Source organism: Oncorhynchus masou, chromosome 9 (assembly GCF_036934945.1).
Source record: "Oncorhynchus masou masou isolate Uvic2021 chromosome 9, UVic_Omas_1.1, whole genome shotgun sequence".
NCBI classification, from domain to species: domain Eukaryota; kingdom Metazoa; phylum Chordata; class Actinopteri; order Salmoniformes; family Salmonidae; genus Oncorhynchus; species Oncorhynchus masou.
The window spans coordinates 87291931-87306930 of NC_088220.1; the positions used below are offsets into that span (position 1 = coordinate 87291931).

Here is a 15000-nt window from a genome sequence, read left to right on the forward strand (position 1 = left end):
TGACAGAAATACTCATAATAAACATTGATAAAGATACGACTATTATACATGAAACTTTAGATAAACTTCTCCTTAATGCAACCGCGGTGTCAGATTTAAAAATACATTTATGGAAAAAGCCATGCAATAATCTGAGAACAGCGCATAAAGATATCCGCCATATTGTGGAGTCAACATTAGTCAGATTTATATATATTATATATAATAAATTATAATATATAATTATATATATATCAAAGGTAAGTGAATATTTATAATGCTATTTCTGACTAATGCTGACTCCAACATGGCAGATATTTCTTTGCCTGGATTGGGCTCTGAGCGCCGTTCTCAGATTATTGCATGGTGTGCTTTTTCCGTAAAGTTTTGTTGAAATCTGACACAGCGGTTGCATTAAGGAGAAGTCTATCTTTAATGCTGTGAATAACACTTGTATCTTTTATCAATGTTTATGATGAGTATTTCTGTAAATTGATGTGGCACCCATTGCCCTTTATGGTTGTGAGGTCTGGGGTCCGCTCATCAACCAAGAATTCACAAAATGGGACAAACACCAAATTGAGACTCTGCATGCAGAATTCTGCAAAAATATCCTCCATGTACAACGTAGAACACCAAATAATGCAGGCAGAGCAGAATTAGGCCGATACCCGCTAATTAACACTAATTAACCCACTAACCCACTAATCCAGAAAAGAGACATTAAATTCTATAACCACCTAAAAGGAAGCGATTCCCAAACCTTCCATAACAAAGCCATCACCTACAGAGAGATGAACCTGGAGAAGAGTCCCCTAAGCAAGCTGGTTCTGGGGCTCTGTTCACAAACAGACCCCTCAGAGACCCAGGACAGCAATACAATTACAGTAGACCCAACCATGAGAAAACAAAAAGGTAATTACTTGACACATTGAAAAGAAGCAGTACAGTTCAGTACAGTACAGTACAGTACAGTGTAGAGAGAGACAGGGAGAGTGTGAGAGAGAGAGAGTGAGAGAGAAAGAGACAGAGAGGCAGAAACAGAGCAGTGTGTTGAGGATGGTGAGGGTGAACAATATTATGTTATGATATATTATTGTCCTCTCTGACCCTGACACACCAATCCCCACCCTACAGATGAATTGTAATGTCCCCCCGGAGACTGACACTGTCGTTGCAACGGTAACCCCAGCAACTAAGTACCGTTTGTGTTCGCTGAGACAGGAGTGTTTAACAGGACAGATCAATCAGAACATCACAGAACATTCCCTGATATACATAACGTTACAGAACACAGACAGGGGTGCAGAGTTCTCAGATTTACAACACAGACAGGGGTGTAGAGGACTCAGATTTACAACACAGACAGGGGTGCAGAGGACGAGAATTAGAACACAGACAGGGGTGCAGAGGACTCAGAATTAGAACACAGACAGGGGTGCAGAGGACTCAGATTTACAACACAGACAGGGGTGCAGAGGACTCAGATTTACAACACAGACAGGGGTGCAGAGGACTCAGATTTACAACACAGACAGGGGTGCAGAGGACTCAGAATTAGAACACAGACAGGGGTGCAGAGGACTCAATTTTACAACACAGACAAGGGTGTAGAGGACTCAGATTTACAACACAGACAGGGGTGTAGAGGACTCAGATTTACAACACAGACATGGGTGTAGAGGACTCAGATTTACAACACAGACAGAGGTGCAGAGGACTCAGATTTTCAACACAGACTGGGGTGCAGAGGACTCAGATTTACAACACAGACAGGGGTGTAGTGGACTCAGATTTACAACACAGACAGGGGTGTAGAGGACTCAGATTTACAACACAGACAGGAGTGTAGAGGACTCAGATTTACAACACAGACAGGGTGTAGAGGACTCAGATTTACAACACAGAAAGGGGTGTAGAGGACTCAGATTTACAACACAGACAGGGTGTAGAGGACTCAGATTTACAACACAGACAGGGGTGTAGAGGACTCAGATTTACAACACAGACAGGGGTGTAGAGGACTCAGTATTACAACACAGACAGGGTGTAGAGGACTCAGATTTACAACACAGACAGGGGTGTAGAGGACTCAGTATTACAACACAGACAGGGTGTAGAGGACTCAGATTTACAACACAGACAGGGGTGTAGAGGACTCAGTATTACAACACAGACAGGGTGTAGAGGACTCAGATTTACAACACAGAAAGAGGTGTAGAGGACTCAGATTTACAACACAGACAGAGGTGCAGAGGACTCAGATTTTCAACACAGACTGGGGTGCAGAGGACTCAGATTTACAACACAGACAGGGGTGTAGTGGACTCAGATTTACAACACAGACAGGGGTGTAGAGAACTCAGATTTACAACACAGACAGGAGTGTAGAGGACTCAGATTTACAACACAGACAGGGTGTAGAGGACTCAGATTTACAACACAGACAGGGGTGTAGAGGACTCAGATTTACAACACAGACAGGGTGTAGAGGACTCAGATTTACAACACAGACAGGGGTGTAGAGGACTCAGATTTACCACACAGACAGGGGTGTAGAGGACTCAGTATTACAACACAGACAGGGTGTAGAGGACTCAGATTTACAACACAGACAGGGGTGTAGAGGACTCAGTATTACAACACAGACAGGGTGTAGAGGACTCAGATTTACAACACAGACAGGGGTGTAGAGGACTCAGTATTACAACACAGACAGGGTGTAGAGGACTCAGATTTACAACACAGAAAGAGGTGTAGAGGACTCAGATTTACAACACAGACAGGGTGTAGAGGACTCAGATTTACAACACAGACAGGGGTGTAGAGGACTCAGATTTACAACACAGACAGGGGTGTAGAGGCCTCAGATTTACAACACAGACAGGGGTGTAGAGGCCTCAGATTTACAACACAGACAGGGGTGTAGAGGACTCAGATTTACAACACAGACAGGGGTGTAGAGGACTCAGATGTACAACACAGACAGGGGTGTAGAGGACTCAGATTTACAACACAGACAGGGGTGTAGAGGACTCAGATTTACAACACAGACAGGGGTGTAGAGGACTCAGATTTACAACACAGACAGGGGTGTAGAGAACTCAGATTTACAACACAGACAGGGGTGTAGAGGACTCAGATTTACAACACAGACAGGGGTGTAGAGGACTCAGATTTACAACACAGACAGGGGTGTAGAGGACTCAGATTTACAACACAGAAGGGAGTGTAGAGGACTCAGATTTACAACACAGACATGGGTGTAGAGGACTCAGATTTACAACACAGACAGGGTGTAGAGGACTCAGTATTACAACACAGACAGGAGTGTAGAGGACTCAGATTTACAACACAGACAAGAGTGTAGAGGACTCAGATTTACAACAAAGACAGGGGTGTAGAGGACTCAGATTTACAACACAGACAGGGGTGCAGAGGACTCAGATTTACAACACAGACAGGGTGTAGAGGACTCAGATTTACAACACAGACAGGGGTGTAGAGGACTCAGATTTACAACACAGACAGGGGTGTAGAGGACTCAGATTTACAACACAGACAGGGGTGTAGAGGACTCAGATTTACAACACAGACAGGAGTGTAGAGGACTCAGATTTACAACACAGACAGGGGTGTAGAGGACTCAGATTTACAACACAGACAGGAGTGTAGAGGACTCAGATTTACAACACAGACAGGGTGTAGAGGACTCAGATTTACAACATAGACAGGGGTGTAGAGGACTCAGATTTACAACACAGACAGGGGTGTAGAGGACTCAGATTTACAACACAGACAGGGGTGTAGAGGACTCAGATTTACAACACAGACAGGGGTGTAGAGGACTCAGATTTACAACACAGACAGGAGTGTAGAGGACTCAGATTTACAACACAGACAGGGTGTAGAGGACTCAGATTTACAACATAGACAGGGGTGTAGAGGACTCAGATTTACAACACAGACAGGGGTGTAGAGGACTCAGATTTACAACACAGACAGGGGTGTAGAGAACTCAGATTTACAACACAGACAGGGGTGTAGAGGACTCAGATTTACAACACAGACAGGGGTGTAGAGGACTCAGATTTACAACACAGACAGGGGTGTAGAGGACTCAGATTTACAACACAGAAGGGAGTGTAGAGGACTCAGATTTACAACACAGACATGGGTGTAGAGGACTCAGATTTACAACACAGACAGGGTGTAGAGGACTCAGTATTACAACACAGACAGGAGTGTAGAGGACTCAGATTTACAACACAGACAAGAGTGTAGAGGACTCAGATTTACAACAAAGACAGGGACTCAGATTTACAACACAGACAGGGGTGCAGAGGACTCAGATTTACAACACAGACAGAGGACTCAGATTTACAACACAGACAGGGGTGTAGAGGACTCAGATTTACAACACAGACAGGGGTGTAGAGGACTCAGATTTACAACACAGACAGGGGTGTAGAGGACTCAGATTTACAACACAGACAGGGGTGTAGAGGACTCAGATTTACAACACAGACAGGGGTGTAGAGGACTCAGATTTACAACACAGACAGGAGTGTAGAGGACTCAGATTTACAACACAGACAGGGGTGTAGAGGACTCAGATTTACAACACAGACAGGGGTGTAGAGGACTCAGATTTACAACACAGACAGGGGTGTAGAGGACTCAGATTTACAACACAGACAGGGGTGTAGAGGACTCAGATTTACAACACAGACAGGGGTGTAGAGGACTCAGATTTACAACACAGACAGGGTGTAGAGGACTCAGATTTACAACACAGACAGGGTGTAGAGGACTCAGATTTACAACATAGACAGGGGTGTAGAGGACTCAGATTTACAACACAGACAGGGGTGTAGAGGACTCAAATTTACAACACAGACAGGGGTGTAGAGGACTCAGATTTACAACACAGACATGGGTGTAGAGGACTCAGATTTACAACACAGACAGGGTGTAGAGGACTCAGATTTACAACACAGACAGGAGTGTAGAGGACTCAGATTGACAACACAGACAAGAGTGTAGAGGACTCAGATTTACAACACAGACAGGGGTGTAGAGGACTCAGATTTACAACACAGACAGGGGTGCAGAGGACTCAGATTTACAACACAGACAGGGTGTAGAGGACTCAGTATTACAACACAGACAGGGGTGTAGAGGACTCAGATTTACAACACAGACAGGGGTGTAGAGGATTCAGATTTACAACACAGACAGGGGTGTAGAGGACTCAGATTTACAACACAGACAGGGGTGTAGAGGACTCAGATTTACAACACAGACAGGGTGTAGAGGACTCAGATTTACAACACAGACAGGGGTGTAGAGGACTCAGATTTACAACACAGACAGGGGTGTAGAGGACTCAGATTTACAACACAGACAGGAATGTAGAGGACTCAGATTTACAACACAGACAGGGGTGTAGAGGACTCAGATTTACAATACAGACAGGAGTGTAGAGGACTTAGATTTACAACACAGACAGGGTGTAGAGGACTCAGATTTACAACATAGACAGGGGTGTAGAGGATTCAGATTTACAACACAGACAGGGGTGTAGAGGACTCAGATTTACAACACAGAAGGGAGTGTAGAGGACTCAGATTTACAACACAGACATGGGTGTAGAGGACTCAGATTTACAACACAGACAGGGTGTAGAGGACTCAGTATTACAACACAGACAGGAGTGTAGAGGACTCAGATTTACAACACAGACAGGGGTGTAGAGGATTCAGATTTACAACACAGACAGGGGTGTAGAGGACTCAGATTTACAACACAGACAGGGGTGTAGAGGACTCAGATTTACAACACAGACAGGGTGTAGAGGACTCAGATTTACAACACAGACAGGGGTGTAGAGGACTCAGATTTACAACACAGACAGGGGTGTAGAGGACTCAGATTTACAACACAGACAGGAATGTAGAGGACTCAGATTTACAACACAGACAGGGGTGTAGAGGACTCAGATTTACAATACAGACAGGAGTGTAGAGGACTTAGATTTACAACACAGACAGGGTGTAGAGGACTCAGATTTACAACATAGACAGGGGTGTAGAGGACTCAGATTTACAACACAGACAGGGGTGTAGAGGACTCAAATTTACAACACAGACAGTGGTGTAGAGGACTCAGATTTACAACACAGACAGGGGTGTAGAGGACTCAGATTTACAACACAGACAGGGTGTAGAGGACTCAGATTTACAACACAGACAGGGGTGTAGAGGACTCAGATTTACAACACAGACAGGGTGTAGAGGACTCAGATTTACAACACAGACAGGGTGTAGAGGACTCAGATTTACAACACAGACAGGGTGTAGAGGACTCAGATTTACAACACAGACAGGGTGTAGAGGACTCAGTATTACAACACAGACAGGGGTGTAGAGGACTCAGATTTACAACACAGACAGGGGTGTAGAGATTCAGATTTACAACACAGACAGGGGTGTAGAGGACTCAGATTTACAACACAGACAGGGGTGTAGAGGACTCAGATTTACAACACAGACAGGGTGTAGAGGTCTCAGATTTACAACACAGACAGGGTGTAGAGGACTCAGATTTACAACACAGACAGGGGTGTAGAGGACTCAGATTTACAACACAGACAGGGGTGTAGAGGACTCAGATTTACAACACAGACAGGGGTGTAGAGGACTCAGATTTACAACACAGACAGGGGTGTAGAGGACTCAGATTTACAACACAGACAGGAGTGTAGAGGACTCAGATTTACAACACAGACAGGGTGTAGAGGACTCAGATTTACAACATAGACAGGGGTGTAGAGGACTCAGATTTACAACACAGACAGGGGTGTAGAGGACTCAAATTTACAACACAGACAGGGGTGTAGAGGACTCAGATTTACAACACAGACAGGGGTGTAGAGGACTCAGATTTACAACACAGACAGGGGTGTAGAGGACTCAGATTTACAACACAGAAGGGAGTGTAGAGGACTCAGATTTACAACACAGACATGGGTGTAGAGGACTCAGATTTACAACACAGACAGGGTGTAGAGGACTCAGTATTACAACACAGAGAGGAGTGTAGAGGACTCAGATTTACAACACAGACAGGGGTGTAGAGGACTCAGATTTACAACACAGAAGGGAGTGTAGAGGACTCAGATTTACAACACAGACATGGGTGTAGAGGACTCAGATTTACAACACAGACAGGGTGTGGAGGACTCAGTATTACAACACAGACAGGAGTGTAGAGGACTCAGATTTACAACACAGACAAGAGTGTAGAGGACTCAGATTTACAACACAGACAGGGGTGTAGAGGACTCAGATTTACAACACAGACAGGGGTGCAGAGGACTCAGATTTACAACACAGACAGGGTGTAGAGGACTCAGTATTACAACACAGACAGGGTGTAGAGGACTCAGATTTACAACACAGACAGGGGTGTAGAGGACTCAGATTTACAACACAGACAGGGGTGTAGAGGACTCAGATTTACAACACAGACAGGGGTGTAGAGGACTCAGATTTACAACACAGACAGGGTGTAGAGGACTCAGATTTACAACACAGACAGGGGTGTAGAGGACTCAGATTTACAACACAGACAGGGGTGTAGAGGACTCAGATTTACAACACAGACAGGGGTGTAGAGGACTCAGATTTACAACACAGACAGGGTGTAGAGGATTCAGATTTACAACACAGACAGGGGTGTAGAGGACTCAGATTTACAACACAGACAGGGGTGTAGAGGACTCAGATTTACAACACAGACAGGAGTGTAGAGGACTCAGATTTACAACACAGACAGGGGTGTAGAGGACTCAGATTTACAACACAGAAGGGAGTGTAGAGGACTCAGATTTACAACACAGACATGGGTGTAGAGGACTCAGATTTACAACACAGACAGGGTGTGGAGGACTCAGTATTACAACACGGACAGGAGTGTAGAGGACTCAGATTTACAACACAGACAAGAGTGTAGAGGACTCAGATTTACAACACAGACAGGGGTGTAGAGGACTCAGATTTACAACACAGACAGGGGTGCAGAGGACTCAGATTTACAACACAGACAGGGTGTAGAGGACTCAGTATTACAACACAGACAGGGTGTAGAGGACTCAGATTTACAACACAGACAGGGGTGTAGAGGACTCAGATTTACAACACAGACAGGGGTGTAGAGGACTCAGATTTACAACACAGACAGGGGTGTAGAGGACTCAGATTTACAACACAGACAGGGTGTAGAGGATTCAGATTTACAACACAGACAGGGGTGTAGAGGACTCAGATTTACAACACAGACAGGGGTGTAGAGGACTCAGATTTACAACACAGACAGGGGTGTAGAGGACTCAGATTTACAACACAGACAGGGTGTAGAGGACTCAGATTTACAACACAGACAGGGGTGTAGAGGACTCAGATTTACAACACAGACAGGGTGTAGAGGACTCAGATTTACAACACAGACAGGGGTGTAGAGGACTCAGATTTACAACACAGACAGGGGTGTAGAGGACTCAGATTTACAACACAGACAGGGGTGTAGAGGACTCAGATTTACAACACAGACAGGGGTGCAGAGGACTCAGATTTAGTGTGGCAGACGGTTGAAGTGGATGATCAAATATTTTGTGAGGTGAATTATTCATAAAGCACATCTGCTGGAAATAAAACCGATTATTATTGTAGCAGAACATAAAACTAGAAACATAATCAGACTGGATCAGTCAAAAGGAGAGAGGGAGGGGAGGAGAGGGAGAAAAAGAGAGAGACAGAGAGGGATGGGAGGAGAGAGAGAGAGAGAGAGAGAGAGAGAGAGAGAGAGAGAGTTTGAGGGGGAGGAGAGAGAGAAAGAGAGAGAGACAGAGAGGGATGGGAGGAGAGTGAGAGAGAGAGAGAGAGAGAGAGAGAGAGAGGGGAGGGGAGAGAGAGAGAGAGAGAGAGAGAGAGAGAGAGAGAGAGAGAGAGAGTGGGAGGGGAGGAGAGGAGAGAGAGAGACAGATTGTACATGCAGACCTTTTCTATAAATGCATGAGTCACGCAGGCAGGAGAGGAGGCCTGAGGCAGGAGAGGAGGCCTGAGGCAGGAGAGGAGGCCTGAGGCAGGAGAGGAGGCCTGAGGCAGGAGAGGAGGCCTGAGGCAGGAGAGGAGGCCTGAGGTAGGAGAGGAGGCCTGAGGTAGGAGATGAGGCCTGAGGCAGGAGAGGAGGCCTGAGGCAGGAGAGGAGGCCTGAGAAAGGAGAGGAGGCCTGAGGCAGGAGAGGAGGCCTGAGGCAGGAGAGGAGGCCTGAGGCAGGAGAGGCCTGAGGTAGGAGAGGAGGCCTGAGGCAGGAGAGGAGGCCTGAGGTAGGAGAGGAGGCCTGAGGTAGGAGAGGAGGCCTGAGGTAGGAGATGAGGCCTGAGACAGGAGAGGAGGCCTGAGGCAGGAGAGGAGGCCTGAGGCAGGAGAGGAGGCCTGAGGCAGGAGAGGAGGCCTGAGGCAGGAGATGAGGCCTGAGGCAGGAGAGGAGGCCTGAGGCAGGAGAGGAGGCCTGAGGCAGGAGAGGAGGCCTGAGGCAGGAGAGGAGGCCTGAGGCAGGAGAGGAGGCCTGAGGTAGGAGAGGAGGCCTGAGGCAGGAGAGGAGGCCTGAGGCAGGAGAGGAGGCCTGAGGTAGGAGAGGAGGCCTGAGGCAGGAGAGGAGGCCTGAGGCAGGAGAGGAGGCCTGAGGCAGGAGAGGAGGCCTGAGGTAGGAGAGGAGGCCTGAGGCAGGAGAACCCCATTCAGTCACACTATCTTACAGGCACCAGCCAACCACATTGTTGTGGGAGACGACATGAAAGCAACGGAGAAGACAAAACACACACCATTTCAGACAAATCAGTTGGTCTAGAGAGGTCAAAGAGTAAACGTTATTATCATAAATAATAATATTGATATTTATAGTGATATGTGATTTCATGTATTATAATTTCAACAAAAAGCACAACTAATGGTTACTGCAGTGTTACAACAAGGCGTTTCAAAAGTGTGAGTTTGACTAAAGTATTTCGAATTGTAGCAGCCTGTTGTGTAAATATCTTCCCTTTTCATACAGTAGCCCGTGTTGTGTGAAAACAGAGCAGTGTGTTGAGGACGGTGAGGGTGAACAAATGTTATGATATATTATTGTCCTCTCTGACCCTGACACACTAATCCCCACCCAGCAGATGAATTGTAATATCCCCCTGTGTGTCCGTGTTGTGTTTCGTAATATAATTCCGTGTATCTCCCTGTGGCCCCAGGACTCGTCCAACGATGAAGATTCCAGTGATACGGACAGTGACAGTAACTTCCCGCTGATGATTCCCCAGGATTACCTGGGAATTGCCTTCTTCTCCATGCTCTGCTGTTTCTGGCCTCTCGGCATCGCTGCCTTCTACCTGTCTCAGAAGGTACAGGACTAACTTCACTATGTACTAGTATATCTACAGTGCCTTTGCGAAAGTATTCGGCCCCCTTGAACTTTGCGACCTTTTGCCACATTTCAGGCTTCAAACATGAGGATATAAAACTGTAGGACTTGATTACACACAGGTGGATTGTATTTATCATCATTAGTCATTTAGGTCAACATTGGATCATTCAGAGATCCTCACTGATCTTCTGGAGAGATTTTGCTGCACTGAAAGTAAAGGGGCTGAATGATTTTGCACGCCCAATTTTTCAGTTTTTGATTTGTTAAAAAAGTGTCATTCCACTTCATGATTGTGTCCCACTTGTTGTTGATTCTTCACAAAAAAATACAGTTTTATATCTTTATGTTTGAAGCATGAAATGTGGCAAAAGGTCGCAAAGTTCAAGGGGGCCGAATACTTTCGCAAGGCACTGTATGTAGAACAAAGAGTCATGTCTATTCTATATGTATGCAGAACAAAGAGTCATGTCTATTCTATATGTATGTAGAACAAGGAGTCATGTCTATATGTATGTAGAACAAGGAGTCATGTCTATTCTATATGCATGTAGAACAAGGAGTCATGTATATTCTATATGTATGTAGAACAAAGACTCATGTCTATTCTATATGTATGTAGAACAAGGAGTCATGTCTATTCTATATGCATGTAGAGCAAGGAGTCATGTCTATTCTATATGTATGTAGAACAAGGAGTCATGTCTATTCTATATGTATGTAGAACAAGGAGTCATGTCTATTCGTATGTAGAACAAGGAGTCATGTCTATTCTATATGTATGTAGAACAAGGAGTCATGTCTATTCTATATGTATAGACAGAATAGACATGACTACTATGACTATGTACTAGTACATCTATGTATACATTACACTCCACTATATCCTGCCCTATCAAGAGAAGAGGCAGTAACTGCTCATAGTGTTGAACTGAGAAAAATGGCATAGATGTTGGAACATTGCTGAGGGTCTTGTTTCCATTCAGACACAAAAGCATTAGTGAGGTTGGGGTACTGATGTTGGGGCGATTAGGCCTGGCTCGTGGTCGGCGTTCCAATTCATCCCAAAGGCCTTCGATGTGGTTGAGGTCAGGGCATTGTGCAGGCCGGTCAAGTTCTTCCATACCAAATCTCAACAAACCATTTCTGTATGGACCTCGCTTTGTGGGGGGCATTGTCATGCTGAAACAGGAAAGGGCCTTCCCCAAACTGTTGCCACAAATCTGGAAGCACAGAATAGTCTAGAATGTCATTGTATGCTGTAGCGTTAAGATTTCCCTTCACTGGAACAAAGGGGCCTAGTCTGAACCATGAGCCCCAGACCATTATTCCTCCTCCACCAAACTTTACAGTTGGCACTATGCATTCAGGCAGGTAGCGTTCTCCTGGCATCCGCCAAAATCAGATTTGTCTGAGGCACAGATACAGACTCTCTCACGTAAATCTCTCCACACAAAAACCCTGATGGTTATTAGGTAGATAGTCAGTGTCACTGAAGGACACTAGAACATTCTGTGTGTTTTACTGTCAGCATTCTCTCTCTCTCTCTCTCCTCTAGTGTCACTGAAGGACACTAGAACATTCTGTGTGTTTTACTGTGAGCATTCTCTCTCTCTCCTCCAGTGTCACTGAAGGACACTAGAACATTCTGTGTGTTTTACTGTGAGCATTCTCTCTCTCTCCTCCAGTGTCAAGCGGCGTTTAGAAAAAGGTTGTTACATCTGTGAATACTGCATTCTGAAGCAGAATAGAGGACATTACAATCCAGTCACCCTGAGACAATGTTCAGAGTAGAGGACATTACCATCCAGTCACCCAGAGACAGTGTTCAGAGTAGAGGACATTACCATCCAGTCACCCTGAGACAGTGTTCAGAGTAGAGGACATTACCATCCAGTCACCCTGAGACAATGTTCAGACAGAGTAGAGGACATTACCATCAGTCACCCAGAGACAATGTTCAGAGTAGAGGACATTACCATCCAGTCACCCTGAGACAATGTTCAGAGTAGAGGACATTACCATCCAGTCACCCAGAGACAGTGTTCAGAGTAGAGGACATTACCATCCAGTCACCCAGAGACAGTGTTCAGAGTAGAGGACATTACCATCCAGTCACCCAGAGACAGTGTTCAGAGTAGAGGACATTACCATCCAGTCACCCTGAGACAATGTTCAGAGTAGAGGACATTACCATCCAGTCACCCTGAGACAATGTTCAGAGTAGAGGACATTACCATCCAGTCACCCTGAGACAGTATTCAGAGTAGAGGACATTACCATCCAGTCACCCAGAGACAGTATTCAGAGTAGAGGACATTACCATCCAGTCACCCAGAGACAATGTTCAGAGTAGAGGACATTACCATCCAGTCACCCAGAGACAGTGTTCAGAGTAGAGGACATTACCATCCAGTCACCCTGAGACAATGTTCAGAGTAGAGGACATTACCATCCAGTCACCCAGAGACAATGTTCAGAGTAGAGGACATTACCATCCAGTCACCCTGAGACAGTGTTCAGAGTAGAGGACATTACCATCCAGTCACCCTGAGACAATGTTCAGAGTAGAGGACATTACCATCCAGTCACCCAGAGACAATGTTCAGAGTAGAGGACATTACCATCCAGTCACCCTGAGACAATGTTCAGAGTAGAGGACATTACCATCCAGTCACCCAGAGACAATGTTCAGAGTAGAGGACATTACCATCCAGTCACCCTGAGACAATGTTCAGAGTAGAGGACATTACCATCCAGTCACCCTGAGACAATGTTCAGAATAGAGGACATTACCATCCAGTCACCCTGAGACAATGTTCAGAGTAGAGGACATTACCATCCAGTCACCCTGAGACAATGTTCAGAGTAGAGGACATTACCATCCAGTCACCCTGAGACAATGTTCAGAGTAGAGGACATTACCATCCAGTCACCCTGAGACAATGTTCAGAGTAGAGGACATTACCATCCAGTCACCCTGAGACAATGTTCAGAGTAGAGGACATTACCATCCAGTCACCCTGAGACAATGTTCAGAGTAGAGGACATTACCATCCAGTCACCCTGAGACAATGTTCAGACAGAGTAGAGGACATTACCATCCAGTCACCCTGAGACAATGTTCAGACAGAGTAGAGGACATTACCATCCAGTCACCCAGAGACAATGTTCAGAGTAGAGGACATTACCATCCAGTCACCCAGAGACAATGTTCAGACAGAGTAGAGGACATTACCATCCAGTCACCCTGAGACAATGTTCAGAGTAGAGGACATTACCATCCAGTCACCCTGAGACAATGTTCAGAGTAGAGGACATTACCATCCAGTCACCCTGAGACAATGTTCAGAATAGAGGACATTACCATCCAGTCACCCAGAGACAATGTTCAGAGTAGAGGACATTACCATCCAGTCACCCTGAGACAATGTTCAGAGTAGAGGACATTACCATCCAGTCACCCTGAGGCAATGTTCAGAGTAGAGGACATTACCATCCAGTCACCCAGAGACAGTATTCAGAGTAGAGGACATTACCATCCAGTCACCCTGAGACAGTATTCAGAGTAGAGGACATTACCATCCAGTCACCCTGAGACAATGTTCAGACAGAGTAGAGGACATTACCATCCAGTCACCCTGAGACAATGTTCAGAGTAGAGGACATTACCATCCAGTCACCCTGAGACAATGTTCAGAGTAGAGGACATTACCATCCAGTCACCCTGAGACAATGTTCAGAGTAGAGGACATTACCATCCAGTCACCCTGAGACAATGTTCAGAGTAGAGGACATTACCATCCAGTCACCCAGAGACAATGTTCAGAGTAGAGGACATTACCATCCAGTCACCCTGAGACAATGTTCAGACAGAGTAGAGGACATTACCATCCAGTCACCCTGAGACAATGTTCAGAGTAGAGGACATTACCATCCAGTCACCCTGAGACAATGTTCAGAGTAGAGGACACTACCATCCAGTCACCCAGAGACAATGTTCAGAGTAGAGGACATTACCATCCAGTCACCCTGAGACAATGTTCAGAGTAGAGGACATTACCATCCAGTCACCCTGAGACAATGTTCAGAGTATAGGACATTACCATCCAGTCACCCAGAGACAATGTTCAGAGTAGAGGACATTACCATCCAGTCACCCTGAGACAATGTTCAGACAGAGTAGAGGACATTACCATCCAGTCACCCTGAGACAATGTTCAGAGTAGAGGACATTACCATCCAGTCACCCTGAGACAATGTTCAGAATAGAGGACATTACCATCCAGTCACCCTGAGACAATGTTCAGACAGAGTAGAGGACATTACCATCCAGTCACCCTGAGACAATGTTCAGACAGAGTAGAGGACATTACCATCCAGTCACCCAGAGACAATGTTCAGAGTAGAGGACATTACCATCCAGTCACCCTGAGACAATGTTCAGAGTAGAGGACATTACCATCCAGTCACCCTGAGACAATGTTCAGAGTAGAGGACATTACCATCCAGTCACCCAGAGACAATGTTCAGAGTAGAGGACATTAC

General features: G+C 45.8%; 1 protein-coding gene across 1 annotated transcript in view; it reads left to right on the forward strand.

Annotated features, from left to right (window-relative positions):
* tmem91 (transmembrane protein 91) overlaps nucleotides 1-15000 on the forward strand; it is a 32930-nt gene that overhangs the window by 13689 nt on the left and 4241 nt on the right. Inside the window, exon 2 of the mRNA XM_064975389.1 lies at nucleotides 10283-10432. Within this exon, the coding sequence (XP_064831461.1) occupies nucleotides 10283-10432 (150 nt within the window). The remainder of the gene's footprint in view (nucleotides 1-10282; nucleotides 10433-15000) is intronic.